Raw genomic sequence first — 23,309 nt, forward strand, 5'->3', positions numbered from 1 at the left:
AATGTAACATATTTAAAGTTTTTATGTAATAGACCAGTCAGGCTATTTTTCCATAATTTTTACTAGGCCAGGCCATAAAACCAGTAGCCTGAGCCATGGCCTAGATTTGAATTGTACATTATTTCCACAAGCACTTGTTTCGTATCTGATCACCCCCTTCTTTTTCTCTCCACAAGATAGCTAACTCAATTTCAGACACCCCAATTTCAAAACTCCTATATTTTTGTTAAAAATGTATCATTAATCAACATTACCGGGGGTATTTTGATATAGTTTAATTTGAGATACTTTTCTATTATCAAAAAAATTGTTCCAGTTGTCCTCTGTCAAGCATCTTTATTGTAAACCACTCATTTTGTCTGTTTAAAGCAGAGGAAGAAACATTATCTTTTTATTTCATAGTCTAGCTGTTAGAGATTATTTATAAACCTTGTTGGCAACATATAGAGTCCTTGTACATATATGTAAATATATGCTTCCTAGACTCTAAATATTTAGAGGATGTAGAAGTATTCTTGCACTTAATTTTTTACTCAAAGCAAACACGAAAATAGAGGGGAAACAACTGAAAATCCCATGATACAGTTAATTACACTAAAAAAGAGTAACAATTCCATTTTTAGTGTAACAATTGCCCTGTTAGGGAATTGTGTCCAACCTTTTAAACAGTCGTAGTGATGAACCATCGGAATATTTTTTCATGATTGATTATCAGTATAATCGGACGCACTATAATTGATTAATATTATTGATTAATTCCAAGTATTAACTTTGTTTATTATTAAATGAAGAATGAATTGGTAAAGAATTTGGGGTGATTTCTGAAATGCATTTTTGATATATTTTTTATCATTGGATTCATTTATCAAATTAATACTTATGAATTAGTTACATTCACAGAAAATAAATCAAGAAAGCACGAGAATAAATTACTTTAAGTTATATTTTGATTAATCGATTATCAAAAATTTCAATAGATTAACTATAATCGGGGGTCATTTCGATTAGATAAGGCCAATTCAACTTAATTGATAGATTATCATTCCCGTCCGCCCCTTAAAAACTGGCCCGCCCGGAATTTTTTATTTTGCGGAGCTTGCGATTTCCGAAAATTTTTCATATCCGACTCCGGGTTTTACATTTCTTGTTTTTCCGATATAGGGAAAAGAGTACCAATTCATTTCCCATAGACCTCAATGTTAACCTTTGGCCCTCTCACTAATTAACTATATCGATTTTAAACATTTCAAAGTTCATTCCAAATGTTGATAAAAAATGACAAAAAATATATAGGGTCCCGTGCCTTTTATAGGCCATATTTGTACTTTTTTACAACACATAGCAATCTGCAGTAAATTACACACTTCATTTTAAGCACACCCCTACCATGGTAATTTCCTCAGTCATTTCTCGATTTTGTGCGATAATTTTTCATCCTGACAATTAATTTGAACCTCTATAATATTTCTTTCAATTCCAAATAATTTCACTCTTGATATTAGCCAATCACGCAACACCTAGACATTTATACCTCCGCTCAATCTTGGGTAAACTCCGTCCGGGTTACGCATACGGGGGTTTGGTACTCTCATTCCTATACTCATAATGTTAACGACCTTAAAATTAGGCAAATTTGTTATTTTCAAAGACTTTACATACTGAAGTGTATATGGATGAAAATTTAGTTCTGTAACTTCAACGTGAAGGGTACTGTGAACTCCCTTAACAAGTGTACCGTCTGCTGACAGTGCCGTTACAGGGAATGAATGATTCTGACACCTGTCCCAAGTTCGCCATCTAGCTGACGACTGTAATAAATATTATATCTGTAAATCGCATGTGATTTGTTTGTTATGGAATATACAATCATTTTAAGATAAAAGTTTGTTCATATCTTCATCCGGGTGGATTCTACCCGGAATTTGAGAATGACCCCAAATTTCCTGAAAATTCCACAAAAATTGCTGAAATATACTCTTATATTAAGTAGTAAATGAAGAATTCTGCATACTTTTACTATATTATGAAACTTACACTATATAGGTACCCAATAAATAAAATGCCTATTACCTGGTTTCCCGCAGATTAGATTATATGATAAAACTTGTATCCCACCCCCTTCCGTAGAAATCTGCCTCCGAGACAAAGCAGGATCTCCAGGCCGATACACAGCCTTTAATGACAAAAATGGTTGATATGTAAGATACTAACACCTGGTGAGGCATCTCTGTATTTTATGCGCGGCACCTGGTACTTCTCTGGTATTACCCTCCCCCTTTACTGGGATATTTTCAGAACCCCATACTAATTTATCGTTACAGAACCTCAAAAAACTGAAATTTTGTGATCTCAATCCCATTGGCTCTTGTGTGATCCAATTTTCATAAAAATGTATTAAAAAGGTGATTCTGGTTTCAAATAAAGTGAAATAAGCATTATTTCCGGATTGAAAAGTTACCTGATGAGGCCTCTATAGGGAAAAGAGTACCAATTCATTTCCCATAGACCTCAATGTTAACCTTTGGCCCTCTCACTAATTAACTATATCGATTTTAAACAAATGACTGCAAACATTTCAAAGTTCATTCCAAGTGTTGATAAAAAATGACAAAAAATATATAGGGTCCCGTGCCTTTTATAGGCCATATTTGTACTTTTTTACAACACATAGCAATCTGCAGTAAATTACACACTTCATTTTAAGCACACCCCTACCATGGTAATTTCCTCAGTCATTTCTCGATTTTGTGCGATAATTTTTCATCCTGACAATTAATTTGAACCTCTATAATATTTCTTTCAATTCCAAATAATTTCACTCTTGATATTAGCCAATCACGCAACACCTAGACATTTATACCTCCGCTCAATCTTGGGTAAACTCCGTCCGGGTTACGCATACGGGGGTTTGGTACTCTCATTCCATATAGCAACATGAAAAGCCACGCGTAGAAAATAGATCATACTATGGTTTCCTTAATATTCCACCTTCTTACAGGCGTAAATGAAAGGAAAGGATTAATGTGCTTCAAATCTTGAACAAGTTTGATATCTTTCTGAGTTTGAAATTAAAGCTTAACCTGGAATTCGTCTGTGAAATAAGTATAGATCCATCTGGCATTAATGATGCACTAGCCTACTTGTTTGTCATCAATATTTTTCTCAGAAAATAAAAATTAAAAAATAAAATCCTCCCACCCGCCCCATACTTTTTGTTGACCCTGGATGATAACCTACTAAAAGTAAAGTAAAGTAAATTTTATTTAAAGTCGGCACTAGCTTTTTAACCGACTATCACATTCATGTATATCAAGGACAAAGACACATAGCATGCATGTACACACATATATATATATACAGACATATCACAGATTAACAAAAGAATACAAAATACAAGAAAACTTTCATGCAAGAATATACAGATACGAAAGCATAAGACTAAGGGGAGGAAATAAAATACTGCAAGCAAGAGTATATGTATATAAAAATCAAAAGCCAATAGCTATGTTTGATGTTTCAAATAAAAGCTGGATAGTATAAGAATTTATGAAAATAATTTAAATATAATTAAAATCAATGATGGTAGTAAATTAATCATATAAATATTTAAAATTTCATCGCTGATGGAATTTACTTAAAAATAAATAATAAAAGTAAAATAGAAAATCTATTGAGCCATGCAAACACACACATAAACGCTGCATAGATAGAGCAGAAGCAACGTATAAAGCTACGTACACTAGACCTAAGATCTGCATGATTTACACTTACATGTGGGGCCAGACCAAGTGGAAATAAAACTTTTAAATTGATTTAAGGTGGTAAGATGGCTAGCTTCATTTGGCAAAGAGTTCCAGATCTTAGGAGAGCTGTACCTAAAAGATTGCAACCCATACCTGGTTGTCCTGACACTGGGCACAATGACAGTGTTTGTGTATCTAAAACTGTAAGAGTGTTCTTTAAATGCAATGATGTCATGAAGAAACAGAGGGCTGAATTTATTTATAATTTTATAAGTTCTATAGCCAGTGTGCGCATACGCCTTACTTTTAAAGTTGGAAGAAGAGATTTATGAAGCAATTCATCATATGTAGAAACATAATCATTATATATGAAACGAAGGGCCCTTTTCGGTAGTTTTTCCATTTTTGTGGTATTCTTCTCAGAGCAGAAGTGGCAGGTAAGGGGGCAGTAGCTAAAATTTGATAAAATAAAGGAATGGTAAATTGTAAGTTTACTTAGACGATTAAGATTGTGTCCTATTCTTTTTAACACATTTAATTGCCTAGCTGCCTTCCTACAGATGTCAGTAATATGGGAGTTGAAATTTAATTGATAATCTATGGTCACCCCTAATAGTTTAACCTCCGATTCACTGCATAGAATAGTTTCTCCTAAATCAAAAGTTAATTCTAAATCTTTGCTCTTCTTTCCTACTGAAATTGCCTGAAATGTGTCAGGGTTTGCCTTCATTAAGCTGAATTGGCCTAATCGAATTTTTCTATTAATCAGTACATCGTCGGAGAAGAAACTTTACTTATGATAAACAGAAGGAATGAAACTCATAGTAAAAATATGGTATGAATTTGCTTATCAAAAGATCTTCCTTGCACAAAATGAAATAATTTACCTCGGACTTCGAAAGGCCGGGAAAATAATAGTTCCGAGGAAATGTCACATAAACTGGTCCTCCAATATGATTCTATAGTCTGTTTCCCAAAAGATTCCATGTAGCGCGCGCCCTCTGTCGTCATAATGGTAAAACAACGAACAAATGTTGAAATGCAGTAAACGAATGAGCAAATTCGAATGTCGAACTATCATCGGACGGATTACCAAAAAAATTTACTGTAACTCGCAACTGCAATGTGCAAATGCTCAAATACGGATGACGAAGATCTAATTTCAAATTTACATTGAATAAATAATGCATTCACTTGTTACGCATCTACACAGACATTACATTCCTTTACATCTTACGCCATTCAAATAACGAATATACCGTTATGTACTACAAATGTCAAGATAACGATTAACATTCTTCTATTCTACATTGAACCAATGGCGCATTTAGTAACAACAAATGCATAATTACAAAGATAGAATATTGAACTCTTTGGCTCTCCATAGATATGAAGAGCTAATCATTTTGGACTACGCTTCCTCATTGCACCTTGTCTTTGAAGACATGACCGATTTGGTACTTGGTGTATTTCATCTTTTGTCACACCCACTCCTTGACACAGTTTTTCCAAGAACAAATAGCGCTTTAAAATACATGTATGTACATAAATAGCGTGAAATAAAAACTAATATCTGTATTTGATTTTACTTAATACGTTTTATGTACATATCTGACTTCCCACTTCTTTGAGACAAAGTGTTACATTCTGATAGGAACCATAACTCTACAAAGAAGTAATGATACAAACTAAAGAAGATCATTAATCGAATTAAGTTACTTTGAAAAATTACCGGAGAAATCCTCGATATGAATATAACTATGCTTTGTAAAATAATGCTTGATATCTTTATGGTAGATTTGCAACCTGTGTTACTCTTAATAATTTGTATTTATCATGATTTATACTTATTCTCTGGTTGTATTGTGTATGATTTCTATTTCTTCATATCTTTTTATTATAGCATCAAAGTAAGCAAATTATAAAAATTTTCTACTCAGTTATCGGTAACATGAGAAACCATCTGAATGCATTTGATAATAGATTTCTTTAAAACAAAAATAAACATTGGATTAAAAGAACATTAGACTCCCTGCAGATTCCTTTCTCAAAGACTGCCGATTTTCGTCAGGGATCGATAGTTTGACTGATCAATATTACATTCCTTCCGAAAGTATTTGATTAATAGGTTTGATATGTTGTTACATGTATATAAATTGATTAACAAGCCCCGGTGAAATTGAATTTTTCCAGGTGATTTCGTTCTTGATTACAACATGAATATTTCGATTTATACAGCTAATTTGGAGTTTATTACAGGCAATGAAATTCTCTTGCAAAAACAAGAATAATTTCACTCCAAGTTAAGTGAGAAAATTTATTTATACACCCATTAAAAGCCAACTTTTATGATCAGGAACTAAGTCAACACAATTCTGTACTGCCTGGCGTCACATCACGGAGAGATACTCTCTAAGTGTGCATGTTTATTTTATGTACGACAATTGACGGTCAATAAATCCATATCATGCATAATGAAATTCTAGGTTGTAAATGTTCTTTGGCAATATCTACGTTGTCAATTTCACAGTATGTCTGGAAGGTCGATGGCGGTCCAATAGGAAAATTACGCACCCCCAGATTTTTTTCGTGTGAACCAAGGAAGTTTCATTCTTCAAAAACCACCCTTCGGTTTTGGGTTATCGAAGCCATTGTACTCGACGTATTGAATCATCAATGTTTATGATACAGATGGGATTTTTTTCCTCACAATTATACGTCATAGAATCATCAATGTTAATAATGCATACGTGTTACTATCATGACAATTGAAAAATCGATAGGTTTATCAAAGAAACCTACGGGCCGAATGTATTTATAAAGAGGCGATGAGTTTGAGCTTCCGCTAAAGGTTTACAGAATGAACTCCCATATGTGTTCAAATATTGACTCTAGTGTGGTACTTTTAAAGTCTATCTTATATACTTGTTTGTTTCATCGGGTCAGCTCACGTTGGACCCCACTGAAATTTAAAAAGACATTATCTTACGAACGTTAAATGGATTGCAGTTTCTGTATAGAGCGCCGATAGATCTTTATAAGTAGAAAGAAGGGGTGCATTAAATGGACGGAATTATGTATGTACGGCGTCCTTAGTTACAATGGGAAGAAACATACCATCTGCAGATTGCACAGAAACTTGAATAAGCAGTTATCTCCTTGCTCGAGTGAAAAACAAATACGTGCAGATAGTTGGGGTCTACTTCTTTTCACGACGGTTTACAGTTCACGGTGCCTGATTTGGATTTACGGACTAGCCGTGTAAGCCCATTGGCGGACATAGAACTTCTTTTCAGATTATGGAGTAATCATTTGATTAATTCCTTTCATGCACATAAAAAAGGACCTGTGAATGCGTACAGTGACTGTTTGCTGGTTAAATAGATCTCCTCTTTCTTTTTATTTGAAAGGTTGCACCAAACAAGCAACAATGACTTCCGACCAAACAAGATATCTTGTTTGACATTTTACTGAAAGGCGGGATTTTGTGTTCATTTATATGAAAGGAAATCAAATCATGGATTCGGATTCATTTCGCTGGGCTGTTTTCACCAACAAGACAGGCCAGGGGCCGGCCAATCTTAAAGATCTGAGAATCAGTACGATGAAATTACAACAACGAGCGTTGACTGGAAAGGCCCAGGAGCGGCGGAAAACAGTCTCAGATGGCCCGCTACAGAAGAGAACCTTAAGCAAATATCCAATGCAGCATACGAGAGAAGATTCAGTGAAAATGGCCCAATCTCAACAATGTGTCCGATCACATTTAGAACGAAGGGTGAAGCAGGCTAGAATAGACAGTGAAAATCTGAGAGATTACAGTCAAAAGATGTTCGATTCTGTGATTCAAGCGAAAAATCAGAACAGTGCTATTCGTCCAAGTACTGCTATGGTACCAGACTACGTTTCAAAGTATCAAAATGGGACTACAGGCCCTTCAAGAAGCGGAAGCATCATGTACAATGTTCGAAGTCAGATTCTGAATTCTATAAGACTGCGTCCGAATTCAGAGCCTCCTTTAAAATTCAAACATGAGCGATCCACTGAAATTCGCACGGAAATACGCAATACTCTTTCTCAAAGCAACAGCGATTTCCGAGTACTGACACCAATGTCTTCAACGGCCAGATCAACTGCATCTTCATCTAGCGAGTATGTTCTGGTCCCCTTAACTGGTAATTTGTCGGAATTCTCCTCTATTCCGGACCTAGACGACAGCAATACCCAGGACAGTGTGTTTAGTGACTGTGATTCTAAGAGCAGTACCATCCGATCAGAGTATACTTACACCAGGCCCCACTGTGATCAATCTGCCATTAGATTTTATTCTCTGGAAGAGGAATCATCCATAAGTTCCGTAGACAGCAAGAAGGATGAACTCGCTCTTCCGCCAACTGTAGAGGAACCTAAACCGGAACCCCTCCCCACGGAACCAGACAAAAGACCAAAGAGCGGAAAACGGCCCAAAAGTAGCGGGTCTCGTGGATCCCGAGGGAAAAGCCCAAAAGCCAGAGGAAAGAGCTCTAAAAAGTCAGTAATGTCTCATCTTTTTTACATTCCATGAATCTATTTTAATATTACCATTTACATCATACGTGTGGGGTAAACAATAGTTTTATTTAACGTTCGTGCATATTGGTGTGCATAAACCAAAACACGACGCCACTCACCTTCCATTGATTTGAGTATTAGGCCTTGAGTACTCCACATTTTGACCTCTGAACGCCGCTTACCGGTTCTTTATAGAGGCAACACCTACTGTGACACGAGGCCTCCGTGTTTTGTTTTTAATGTTATTTTTTATGAAGGTGTCATACCGAAACTATTGACGTAGACAGTGGGAGACATCAGACATTCAAAAGTAATTAGTATAAATAGAATATCTCTCCTGTTGTCATTTTATGTTGGCTTCGTCCAGCGGGTAAATGGGGGCATATATTCGCCCATAGGGGCTAAGCCCGTTTTGGGCCTGAACTCTGTAACTCTGTACATGTCTATATTTATGGTATCAAAGAGTTCAGGCCCAAAACGGGCTTAGTCCTTGTGTATTCGCTTGGCAACGCCTCGCTAATATATTCATCATTTCATCCCGTTAAATACAGCTAATACAAATGTATAAAACACGCTTCTTACATGTATACATGTATCCTGGATTCAGTTTAAATCCAGAGAAAGATATTTAGCCCATAGGGAAATAAGTGCAGCTGATCATGAAATATTATAGTAAACGACATGATATTGAGTTAGGACAGTTTAATATTGAAATGAGAAAGATTTTTTGTGTAGTATTCGAAAAATCAGAAACTGTGTGTCATGACATTTTAATCAGTTTTACATACTAATTAGGAGGACAACCCTTTACACTTTGTTTTGGCAATAGTAGTTTGAATAGAACATATTTACATGTATTTAAATGCTGATTCAAGCATGACCTGGTTGTTTGCATACAGATTTTTTATTATTATTTTATGCAAACATGTGCGGATGTTTACAGAAAACTATTGGCAATTCTTCCGTTGTGTTAGACAATGTTTAATAGAATAATTCTGAGATTAAAAAAAACCTCACAATATCGCATTAAACATAAAGTGAATAAACTCGGATAAGTAGGATAACAAAACGACTATTAAAGCCCTCGTGGTGAGAAGCTTTGTAAATGAATAAGCAGAGCTTTTTACAGATACAATTACCACCATCGTGTTCTTTCAGAATGTAATTTTAATGTTAAAATATTTAATATCTGGATGTACCCCTTTGTCAGTACGTAGGATATTGTTCATTCTATGTATATTTCTACGAATGGTATACTGCAATCCTTGTTGCCTTTACACAGAGAGACAGACAGACACGCACAAAAATTATTTAACATCTTTGAAAGTAAATATTGGCGGTTTTCATATTTCAGTTGCTTTTTTATTGAATTAATAAATTTAAGAGGACTTTCAAAAAGTTTAAATTGTTAAAGCCTTTTTGTGTTATAAAGAGTTTCTTTAAATATTGTTTACTATCACCAAGCTCATTCTAAACTTTTCTATCCTTCATTTTGTGATAGAAAGCTCCCCGTACAAATGAGCTTATGTACATAACAGATTTCTATTATCGATAAATCTTGTAGGAAGACCCCTAACTTTTATTTTATACTAGGAACTATCAGTGACGACATGACCGAAAGTACTAAATATTCAGTCAGCTTTTTAAAATCTTTATAAACAATAAATCCATTAAAGTTTCAATTTTAAATCCTCAATATTTGAAGAGGGCTTTATTTTTCATTACTTTTTTTTTATTGCTGCCCCCAACTTGTTCAATTTTGAATAATGTGTCAAATTTGTCGCTTAAAGTCTTTAACTACTCGGGAATGTCTCTTCTTCAAGATGGAAGATAATATCGAACTTCATGATTTAGATCAAAAGATGAAACATTAACCATATTTGCCAGATTTATTAATTTAATCTTTTATTTGTTCTTATAATCAGTGTGTATACGTATCTGAATGGGTTGGTTTAATGGGTACACTGTAAAGGACTAATTATCATCACAATTAACGCGTGGGGTTTTACCAAGATCTGCTAAACCGATCTTTAGGTGCGATTAACGTTAAGCTCAAGTTCTAAACAAACGCTATCCTACGACACTTTGGTTCTTATGGAATAACGTAGCTTGGAAGGGGGAAAAAATCACAGCATGTAATAACCATGGTAAAAGTTATTTATAGGTTAAACCAAATTTTGTGGGAAATTCAATTATTCATACACTAACATAGAAACAACTACATATAGATGTAAGTAAGTAAGTAAATCTTTTATTATAGTGACGTGTAATACAACTTTTGTATTTCAGTAAGATACATGATAATATAATTTTATTTGTATGTGCTGTTTATCAACTGTTAAATATCACTAGGAATGCAATAAAAATATAGAATTTTCTATATAAATCTAAATAGCATCTGACGAATTACATTTTTCATCCTTGATTTTAGAAATTGACGTCTGGGGGAGATAACCCGTTAACATTTGGGTGATTTGTTGCCGTCCAACAACAAAGACGTTTCAGCTCTTCTTGGGTCTACCTTTTGCTTTCCATCAATGTCTTTGTTAACCGTTGAGTCACGAAGTGGATTTTAGGATTAAAATGTTCAAAAACTGCTCGTAGGCATGTCTCAGAGAATTCAACTTGACATCTTTTTTGTACATTCGTTTTCAAGGGGCTTGCGTATTTTCCTTGCTTGCGTAAGATCTGCCCACTTTAATTATCATCACTGACACCACATTTTAAACCCAATTTTTGTCGTATAATACAGATGAAGTGAAACTGTGTCAAAGGATTTTGATCAAGGCGTGATAAAGCGTCCTTTTACGTGTATAGTATTGCGTGAAATATTGTATCACATTTACTTGAATCAATTATCATATCGAAGTTAGCTATGATCAATGAGCACATAATTGGGAAAAGGTTTCGTGCATTTAAAAAAGCTCTATGGTCCTCAAGGAAAACTTACTTTGGTGTTCTATTAGAATCTGTATTTTAAAAAAAGCGACGTTTGTTATACTTAGATGATGTCGGTTCACCCTTTTTAAATTTTACTTTGCTAACAATTTAAAGTATAGCCGTGAAAAAAAAACATTCTCGATATAATGTTACATTCATTCAAACAATTTCAGATCAGAGAGCAACTAATAGTATTGAAGGATATTTCAGTATTTCATGTACCTAGAATACATTCAATTTGTCATTCATTCTACGTTGATCATGATGACATTATCCTTAATTCATCTGACAACAGACCAAGTACTGCAAAATCACTAATATTCGTGGGGTAAAATTTTCGTATTTTGAGAAAAACGCATAGGAATTCATGGAAACATATATACCAAGCCATTACACCCTTACTCAAATCAAATCTGTATATTTTATATACCAAGCCATTACACCCTTACACAAATCAAATCTGTATATTTTATATACCAAGCCATTACACCCTTACACAAATCAAATCTGTATATTTTATATACCAAGCCATTACACTCTTACACAAATCAAATTTGTATATCTTATATACCAAGCCATTACACCCTTACACGAATCAAATCTGTATATTGTAGGCGTTGTTTGATTAATATATTATTTGTTTACCTACGCTTTGTTTATTTATCTCACGAGTCATTACGTAGAGACGATAATCTCACGAGTCATTACGTAGATACGAGAACGGTACCCCAATACCGTATTTTGAGTTCATCTAAAATAGATATCTATGATAACAATCCATGGAGAGGAAACTTCAGCTATTTAACCGTTAAATAATTTTTTTCAATATCAATTCATTAATCTGGATGCATTGGGGTTTGGTAAGACTGTTTTTAAGCAATTGTTGTTAATTGGAAACTTTAGAAACTTTAGAACTCCTGACAAGTCCGATTAGAGATTAACACTTATATGAGTCAACCTTAACATAAATCTTTTCAAATGTGAAATCTTCTTACCTTTCAAGCTTATAGCTTCAGTCCTATTTACGTTAAGTGAATTAAGTTTGGATTTGCAACAATGGTACTTGCAGTCACATAGTCACTATAGATTGGTATGCTGTGCAGTATCAGGGGGTGTTGGAGACCTTCATTAAAAGCCGCGGATTACAGTCGTGTGCTCAGTACTTTACGGGATTAACATACAATTACGAGTACACCACAGTCGAGAAATGAGAGAAAATGTTTCCTGTCTGAGCTGCAAGCATTCAATACTAAATAAGGCACATTCACTATTTCAACGATTTTTCTCCGTTTTGAGTTTACATCTTAAATGATAATAACCACTAACAAAAAAGTTTCAAGAATAAATCATTGACATCTTAATTTTGGCATGACATGATACATTTTATTCCTTTTAAAATTCTTTCTCAAACGACAAACACATGAGAAATGTTTTATATGTGTTTCATATCATTCCAGGAGTGCGAAAGGTAAAAAAGAAAAGGAACCTGAACCTCCACCCCCTCCTCCTCCCGAGCCGGAAAAAACGGAGAAACCACCGGAAGTCAAGAAACCTTTGAAAGGTCCCCATTGTTGGGTGGACGATATGACTATAACCAGTGAATCTGTGAAGGATCTGGCAGACGACACTTCACAAACGAAAGGGGAACTAGCTCAATCCCGACTGGGCAGCGCCAAATCGAACGAAATCAAACAGGAAGACAAAGAAAATGTGCCCTTGATCAGCAAGGAAGATAATGGCGTCATTGCAGAAGACTGTATAGAATTGCCTAAATTTCTCTGTCCTAGTTCAGAACTTAAATCAAAACAAGCTGCAATAAAAGACTGGTTGGCCAGAACCAATTTTGTTTACTCTAGTAGATGTGTGCCATTACTTTAGGAAATCTAAATATTAGCATTCACTTCAAGCAATACCCCCTTTGTATGATATTATTATTACTGGTATATACAATTAAAAATAAAAATTCAGCGTATGTTCCACAGTATGATACAGCCATTATTAGATGTAGACAGTGACTCAGTAAGAATTCGGCGGGCTTCAGTGATATTCAGCCATTATTGAATGCAGATACTGACTCGGTCAAACTTCAGTATACATGTATGTTTCACAGTGTGATCCAGGCATTATTGAATTAGGAACTGATGCTTCGTGTTGAATCGAATAAAACTACATACAATCCAATTGTTAGTCATTGTTCTTTGGTAATAAAATCTGATGTTATAACATATACAAACAACAGCTACTAGAAATTGATATTTTACTTGGATTTCAGTTGAAATTGCACAAGAGGACAACTTCATTAAGGATCTAATTTGGCCTTTCAAAAATTATTCACTTTTTCGGCTAGCTAGAATTATAAGATACTTAACTGGAATGCGATGAAATGTTTTGTGTGAATAGACCCAAGGGCTTTTAATTTTATAGCGGAGGCGAGGGTACATCCACCCCACCCCTATAAATGTCCTACCAGAAACGTAAGTCTCCAGCAATAGCTACAGATTTAGATTGAAAAACAGCACTAACTAACCATCGACATCCGATTTTGGTAGATCTAGGTGTTTTACGGGCTTTTTGTTTTCTTCCCCGGGAATTGGACAAAATTACATTCCTTAATTAATCTCTGATAATGGATTTCACTGATGTATCATTCGGAAAGTCTGATATAAAATTCATTAGAAGTGTCTAAATGTTTGTAGGCACAGAAGCTTTCCTGACCCTGTTAACCCCCTTTATCCTCTACCCTCATGCGCGCTCGGTGTCAGAATACATTACAGCTTTTGGAAGTGTAAAATCTCTACATACAATGCTTTAAAGTGAACGCTGTCGGTCGTTTATTTGATCTGGTCATTTTAAACGTTTTTTTGTATTTGATTATTTACTAAAATACTACTTCACAACTTCGGAATACCGGCGAAAATACAGAAAAACATGGAATCAAAACGGTCTCTTTCTCTCAAATTTTCGTTTCAAGTTTTTTACTTTATATTTCTAAACTGAAAATACAGACCTGGCAGATAAAATATAATTCTCCGTAATCAATGGCTAATTAATGAAAGAAAAGTTTCAAGAGCTGTAACCCTGTGTTTCACTGTTATGAACAAAAACTTTAACTAGCTAACGACGTCCATTGTCAGGGAAAGGTGTCGTAGCATTTTTTTTATATTTTGGTTACCAAGATAATACTATCGTGTAATGTTGATTTCTGTAGAAATATTTAAAGACGATATTTGCGTTTTTCATATTTACAGATTCAGTATTTCAGAATAAGCAGTTACAAAAACAAGTGGAGCTGTGAATAAAAATAAGATTTTGCAATAAATTCCATGTTAATTCTATACACGTTCAAAACACTAAAGGCAACAATCTTGAAATACCTAATAATGCCAAAAGCAAATCTTTTGCAAGGACTTCGACACCGGCTTATTGCTGAGCAGTTCAACAGCTCTAATTCGTAGTAGAACTAAGACCACAAAAGTGAACTCGGGTATTTTGGTTTAATTCAAACAATGTACATGTACTGACCAATTACCCGGTAGGCTGATTCTGAATCTCGTCTACCTTTTGTGAGCCAAACATGGGGACAATTGAAATTATCATTCGTGGATTTCAAGGAAAGATTTGGTTTTAAATGATACAATATTGAATGGATGAATATAAGGTTATTTTTAAAATCACCTACAACTGATGACGTCTCGGCGTGGGTGAACGTAAACCAAAATAAATAAAGCTTTATAGCATCTCCCTGAACTCGTCATCTGTGGTTTCTATAAGATCAACTCAAAACATCCTCTAGCGTCAGATGAAATATTTTTAGGTTCTTGCTGGATGTTTTTTGTCTTTGATATATTTACAAATTGTTATGATAGTCATTTACTCATGCAAGAATGCGATGTATTTGTGAACAATACGGGTATGAATCTTGATAAATGAAAGGTAAATATAACGAACAGTGATCAATCTCACGACTCCTCTGGAGGTTCCGAAGGTAGGAAAAGGAGAGTGTAAATATAAAAAAAAAAAAAAAAATCATTTTTGAAAATACATGACGGTATGGACTGTCGTAGTTCATATCATCAATTATTTTAAAAATGAAATTCTTTTCTTAATGGTCAACATTTTACAGCTTTAACCTTATTTTCATCCGTCATTCGTTCAAGGTAGCATCTTGAATAATTTCAAACAAAGTTATTCATTGCAAACCAAGAATGATAATAGAAGGGATGTGTAATCTATATCCTTTTAGCACTAAAGATAGATACTTTTTTTTTTAAATTTTCTACATCCCCCCTCCCAAAGAAATGTTTATGAATATTTTTGATAATTACGACTCGAAACATTTATACAAATATCGAAAAGAAAGAGCTACCATCAGGTTCTATGGAAGCAGATATTTCCGCTGCTTTTTATCGACTTTCTAGATATTCTTTTAAAATTGCTTATTCTCATACGTGATATTTCCAATTTTGTTTTTATATATTCTTTTATCGGAATAATTGAGATGATACAAACAAAAAGTTTCTATAATCTGTTCTATGAGGTATCAGTGACGACATGGCCGAAAGTGTTAAATAGTCAAGCGACACTTTAAAACTGTTTACTCAATAAATCTATCACATGTGACATTTTCAGCATTAAACCTTTAACATCTGAAAATTACCTTTTGTAGTCTACAAAATATTCAGTTTTAGATAGTGTGTTCAAAATGCTGCTTAATTAAATAAAGCCTTCAACTACACCAGAATGTTAATGAATTAAGATGGGAAATAATATTGAACTTTGTGATGTAGATCAAAAGATGAAACACTACAGAAGTAAGTCACGGATTTATCGATTTACTCTTTGATTTGGATTTATAATCAGTGTATGTATGCTTATCTGATTGGGTTGATATAATGGGTACTGATTATCATCACAATTAACGCGGAAGGTTTTAACCATGATCTGAAAAATCCTACCTTGGAATGATTTGTAAGTTTAAATTATTAACAATTAATAAAAGTTGACAATTATTACAGTAGAAATAAATTTTGGTTAAACTGCAGTTTGTCTAGACGTTCGTATTGTGTGCAGTTGTACAAATACTACCAATACAGATTTCGTCCATGACTACAAAAATTCAAATCTGAGGCTGATAAGTTACCGTTAGATAACCGACTGACATTTTATTGTCTCTTCCTCTACAACAAGAAAGAAGTCTCGGCAATCTCCTTGGTATTTCTATGTCTCGGGATTTTATTTTCCTCGAGTGCCTTTGTTAAAGTTAGGCGATGAATGTTTGTATTAAAACTGTAAATGTACCTAGCAGAATTTTCTGTAGATAATTTAAGGAATGAAACTGATTGGTTGCAGTTTACAGTTTCCGCTTTTGTGAACTGTTTTTATTGAATACAGTAGGTAAAATTTAGTTTCGTAGTTTCGAAAAGTCTGCATGGTCGTTTTAGTGATCTTTGCAAATACATTTTGTCATTAGGTCAAATGTTGTCTGACGTGTTTCATTCCACTAGACATATAGATTACTCCGTTTACCTGATCAAGATATAGGTAACACACCTGTAATTATTTTCACTATATATTACTATAGAGGAGATAATCATTAAAAATCAGCTGGCATAATTGATGTTGAATAACAAAGTCGGAAATGTTCTCTGTTACCTGAGACACCGGAAAAACAATACCCTACGCAGCATTTTCGGGGGGATACCCGCAAACAAGACTACCCTTAAACCCACGTGTTTTTAACATGTGTGTAAACATCCGGAGTGCCCCTCAGGAAGTAGCCTCAGCCACCAACATCACTTGGTTATTCATACAAATTACACCAAATATCCTAATCAGGGGTACAAAAAGTAAGAGAAAAGAAGAAGAGGAAATGAGAAAAATCGCGCATGAAAACAATTCTTTTAATAATATGGAACTACAACTAAGTTCATTTTGATTGGTCAATTACCGGTGTGATACCTATAGGGCTTAAGCGTGAATGTGTAGAAACTTCCTCCTCATTTCATCCCTGGTGTTCGTAGGGGTCCGTGTTTGCCCTTATTCGACTTTTGTATTCCTTATAAGATTATGAGATTGGTGACCGTTCGTTATCTTCATTTTTCATAATTTGGTTTGAATAAGAAAAAATACTTTTTATATCATTCATATCGCCACTAAATTCTAAATATAATGTGAAGTGGAGTAATTAAAGAAATTAACTTAATTTTTGAAAGTGCCTGGGGGTATTATCTGCGACGCTTCACTCCATGTGTATCTCATGAAGCGCTGTTGTTCGTGTCGTTGGTCATTGTAGTGCTTTTTATATCCTTATTCATTCGACCTCGTATCTACTATTAGATCCGACACTTGTTGAGTGCTGTTGGATTTTAGCGCTTTTTATATCCTTTTTCTGACAACTGCATCGCTTCGATCCACACATTCATCCTAATTGTAATAAATTTTAGAGCGAGATTAATATACATGTAAGCCTTTTGGCTTGTTTCTCAATCTATTACATGTATAAGACATTGTTCGTAAACATTATTATCGAATTATTTACGAATAAATATTGTTTAAACTAATTGTAATATATTTTTCTGCTATTATTTTAAGTGTTTTTTCCTTATTTTCAATTTTCTTTCCGTTTCTGTTTACTTTTGTGTTCATTAGTGTACTGTCGTTTAGCTGTAGTGTTAGTTTTCTTGTCTATGTAAATATTCTATCGCCCTGAGGAAGGGGCAGGTCGTCCCGAAAATTTGACAATTCACTGTTGTTCGTGTCTTTGGTCATTTTTAGTGCTTTATATATATATATATATAAAAGCACTGAAAAGGCCACGACACTAGAAAGTAGGGTGTTGTTGGGTTTTTGTGCTTTTATATATATATATATATATATATATATATATATATATATTACCCAACAGCTCTATAGGTAAATCATCGGAAATTCTCTCTCTCTCTCTCTCTCTCTCTCTCTCTCTCCTCTCTCTCTCTCTCTCTCTCTCTCTCGTAAACACACACGGCACATGTATATCTACGCATTAGCATAGACTCGTTTCAAAGAACGTAAGACCTTAACTTAGTCGAAGATTAATATTAACGGCTACGTGTAATTTTTAAGCCACGCAATGAAACTCGAGTTACACCGGACTAAGTCTTACGTCGGGTAGACTATCATAGACTTTAGTCTACGCCTCATGACACTGGGCCTGTCGCGACCTCGAATTGAACGCGGACCTCCCACACACGAAGTCATCGCTCTGTCCAATGACCTATCACGACAGCACCAAAAAGCACATACATGTATATTCAGTATATCATTTATTGACTTTGTAAGATTTGTGTACTTTGATTATTATTACCAATACGAAAGTTTTAAACCATACCTCTGTATAATACAGTTAACGAGAAAATTGGGGGCAAGAATTTTAATTCAGATAGAGTGAATTGTTCTTTTACAGGTAGTAGTGTGTATCATTGTATCATATTTATTTAAAAATCCTGACTTGAATGGGCTATTAATGGACACGTAATTGCTTTACTTGTACTTCAAAAAAATTAAAATCCAAAAACGAAAATTACTTTAGACATTTCTTTAAAAGTTGTACCAAAGGCCGATGAATTCTAAACATCGCTGGTGGTGGTTTAATTTTTTTGAATACATGTATTTCTTTTGCTACAAAGAGTACCACGACCTTCCTTAGCATTATAGAGTTGAGAAGATCTGAGTAAAATGTTTCATTTAACTACATTGAAATATTTCATCCCAACAATAAACGCTTCGTAAGAAAGTTCTGTCTTTTTTATATAGCTACGATTAAAATCGCCCTTGATAAAATCACTGATAATATCAAATAGAACTGGCTCCAGTCTAAGAACATGCGCAGTTTGATCACTAGACACTGCACTGATGGGATAATGCACACAGTTACACAGTGCACTGTACTGATATCGAAGTCCCGTAAGAATGTGCAAGGCTCTGAATTAAAGAAAGTCATGTAAACATCAGGTTATTTTTTAAATAGTGTACTCGAGAAATTCAAAATGAGCTTTCCTCATGCGGTTTGGGGGAGAGGGGTATACAAATAAACACTTTAAAGAAAAAATAGGACATACTGCATGTTCTGACTCAGAGTGGCCCTATTTCATTTATACAGCATCTTCTCTGGATACAGTTCCCCTCTGGTAGCATTACTGGTTGGTATTGCCAGTGTCGTGCTGGTGTACGAGTTGTTGGTGTTTGTGCACATGTAGCATCAGTCCCTTAGTACCTTAGATCGGAAAACTCGATAGCTTTATTTTAAGACATTGCAAAGACAAGGTTTACTATACGTAACTTCATTCATAGTTATCCACGAGGAGGGACACATCAACATATGAGTTATCATGTAACAGAGAAATGCAACGTGCTACATAACTGTTTTAGAGGGTATCTGTAAAATGTGAAAGGAAACGAAACCTATCGAAGCGAAACGAAATCCAATCGAGACGAAATTTAACCAAACAGATTGTATAAATGAACTCTTTAGTTATGATTTTTATAAAAATGCTAATATAGGCGAACATTTCAGGCCTCTATGAAAGTTGCCATATACACATGAAATTCACCTTCCCTTTGATGTGGTCTCTCGGGTTGACTGAAACATATTTGATACCGATCCATCAGTTAGCATCAAACATTGTCTGAAGAAGCCAATGTCTTCATGCGAAAGTAGAAAGCAAGAGCACGTGCAACATATTATTTTATCTCTAACTGCTGAAGTGAGAGTACCTTCAATCATGGAAGAAGAATTAGATAGTACCACATTATACGAACACGATTCGGTAGGATACATGTACAGTATATAATAAGTAATTACTATTGATATGCAGTAAGTCTAGAGATATATATCTATGAACATTTTCGCCAATTTGTTTGTCTATCTTGTACAACCAACAACATCCATATATATACATTTGTCTTCAGAGCAAAAAATACTGAAACATGTATTTTGCCCCATGGCGGATCCAGCGCGTTTTGTTTCGTTACATTTTGTTTCGATTTGATTTTGTTTCGCTAGATTTCGTTTCGGTAGGTTTCGTTTCGATTTCGTATTTTATATGTACCCGCTTTTGATAAGTTGTTACTATTTTGTTTTATCTTGTATATTTTTTTGTATATTTCTTTTGATACGAACATTTGATGATTACGTTCAAATTTTCAATATGCAAAGAAGTCGAAAGAGCTATAACTCCAGGTAAGTTTTCCATGTTTTAAACAATTGGGATTCATCATGTCTGTGATATCTGTCTTAGCGCCGATCTTTTAAGGAAGCTGCGCGGTTGTATTGACGTCAATGGTCCGCCTAAATCAAACTGACATGGTTCTTCTAAAATTCTTCTAAATTTTCACCTCAAAATATTTAGTCAGTATTCTATATCAAATATCAAAATGCTTGTCTTGTCAGATTCTTTACAAATACACCAATCGAATGCCTTAAATCAGATATATATTATAGTTATATATGTCTCTGCTTTTTAAAAAAAAAATTAGATGCTGATACACTCAGTTAAATAATCATGATAAACAATGCTCATCACAATACAGAAAGATAGCTGTTACAAGTTTTTTCCACATTGGTACCGTATAAGTTTTACACGGTACGCATTTCTGTTTTAAAACTAGATTTCAATATTTCTCTTTTACTGTTTATCCATTCTGACAAAATTTCATATTTAGCCCATCATCTGGCATAATCTTCGACAAAATTCATAATACGGATGAAGGTCTGTTGCCAGTCTGTGCTTTTTGAATTTCGGACCTTGTAAATTAATTGACTTCTGGACATCGTTTTCAACTATATTGACATCACCAGTAAAGGCATGCCCAACTGGACTATAGTTGAAAGAAGAACAAGAATATGTAGGTGGATTGTTATAAAATGGTCTATATCTAGGTACTGCAAGTTCTGGTGTAATGAAAAGGTCTGGATACAATAGTAGATGTATATTTGTGGGAATTACAAGATAGACTTGAACTTGAAGTATGATTGAATACAAGACTGAACATTTTATTGACCAAGATTGCTGCTTGTGTTGACGGCATGCATTCCTTTGTTAGTAAAGAAGGTTAAGAAACTGATAGTGTAATTCAGAGGGATTATCATCCGTAACCTGTGGTGGTTTAAAGAATCTGTGATGGGCAACATCCATAATCACAGAATCCAGTCCATACCACAGCATTCAGCCTGTATTCTGGTGTTTGGCTACTCCAGTTCACGAACTGAAGACAAACATTTTTCATGTACAACACATAATATTGACATGTTGCGGAGTGTTTGAAACCAGCTAGAACATTGTAAGAGAAATCAATTCAATTTGACTTGTAAAAGAGGAACTTTTACCGAGGCGCTATTATGAGTGTTATATGCAGGGGCGAATCCAGGAATTGTGGTTACGGGGGGCGCCACTTTATAAGGTCCAGGGCGAAGCCCTGGTGGGGGTCCAGAGGGCGAAGCTCCTGGATTTTACAGATTTTGTGGGGCTTCAAATATTTTTCCTATTAAGTCATTTGTACTATTTTCTATCATTTTAATAAGGTGATATTAATAAAATGACCCAAATTTTAAGGGTTGTTTTTTTTTTTAATTAGGTTCTCCCAATAAAGTAATTCAAGAAATCAAAGGATTTTGTCATTTATTTCTCTGGGAGTGGAAGAAATCATTGCTTCTTTCAAAGTTTAGTACATTTTCCGAAACAAGATACCGCGATTTACCTTAAATTTGAAAATTTAGGGGAGGGGGCGCGCCGGCAGTGCCCCCTCTAAATCCGCCACTGATATGTAGCTGTAGTGAACTCACTATACGAGGGCTGTTCGATATTTAATGTGTATTGTACGATATCTCAAAAGCATTCGACTCAAATAGTGAAATGAACATTACATCCCTTAAAAGTATTCTCCTCAGTTTGAAATACATATTTTCAATCTCTGTATCCATGTCTACCTCTGAGGCACTGACTGATGGCCGAGCCAAGGGCTTGTCGGGACTTGTAACGACGACCAAGGAAAATGTCGCATGGGGCTAGATCTGGAGAGTATGGTGGGTGTGGCAAGACAGTAACATTCTCCGACTTCAAAAATTGCTTCACAAGCTCAGCTGTATGTAATGGAGTATTATCATGAAGTAGACGAACATGCCTAAATCCTGGCACAGGGCGTCGCTTATGATAATATTTCTTGAGCTGTTTTAGTATCACATCTCGGTAATACCAACCTGTAACACTTTTGCCCTTCGACACCGAAATTTGTACGGCTATACCATCGTATGAGAAGAATATATATGAAATAAAGAACCTTCTTTGTGCTTATGGTTCTTTTGGCAACTACAGACCTTCTACCGTGTTTAGTTAGCCATATTTTGTGTCCAATTTTTCTTACTGGTTCGAAATAGTGAACCCATGTTTCATCACTAGTAACAATGTTTGCAAATTGTCTTTCATTGAATTTGGGAAGCATTTTGAACAATTGCTTAGCGGTTTGTAATCGTATCCGTTTTTTGATCATCTGTCAATGTATGTGGTATCCATCTGGCAGAAATCTTTCCTGTTTTCAAAATACGCTTCAAAATGAAATGCACCCGCGATAGCGATATGCCATCAGCTTTGGCATTATCACGAATCGTGTGTCTGCCATCACTTTCAATTACTTCCCTGACTTTTGAGACATTTGCCTTGCCTGTTATAGTCACAGCATTTTGTTGCATCTTTGACGGACTCTGTGCCAGTCAGAAATTTCTTTCTCCACCTACGAACTGTCTCCTAAGATACCTTATCAGACCCATAAATTTCCCCCAGTTCAGTAAAAATCTGTATTTCCGATTGACCGAGTTTTGTGCGAACTTTTATATAAGCTCTAATTTCTTTAATATTCTCAACCCGAATTCCAACCACTTTTACAACAGTGGTCAACGACTGGCTCTATTGAAATGATCATTAAGTTTAAAACTATGTGGAGCTGAAAGCTCGTGTTGATACCGTTGGAAAGAGTATCATCATCCACGAAATCGTGCAAAGCGTTATCGCGCTACAGTACAATACACATTACATATCGAAGAGT

At 34.9% G+C, this 23,309-nt stretch overlaps 1 protein-coding gene across 1 annotated transcript; it reads left to right on the forward strand.

Annotated features, from left to right (window-relative positions):
• The first annotated feature begins 6,263 nt into the window (after positions 1 to 6,263).
• LOC125671758 (proteoglycan 4-like) lies at positions 6,264 to 13,415 on the forward strand. Its single transcript, XM_048907638.2, has 2 exons — positions 6,264 to 8,273; positions 12,692 to 13,415. The coding sequence occupies exons 1-2, from the start codon at positions 7,243 to 7,245 to the stop codon at positions 13,110 to 13,112; spliced, it is 1,452 nt and encodes a 483-aa protein (XP_048763595.1). The 5' UTR covers positions 6,264 to 7,242; the 3' UTR covers positions 13,113 to 13,415.
• The last annotated feature ends 9,894 nt before the right edge of the window (positions 13,416 to 23,309 follow it).

This window comes from Ostrea edulis, chromosome 4, assembly GCF_947568905.1.
Source record: "Ostrea edulis chromosome 4, xbOstEdul1.1, whole genome shotgun sequence".
Lineage (NCBI taxonomy): Eukaryota > Metazoa > Mollusca > Bivalvia > Ostreida > Ostreidae > Ostrea > Ostrea edulis.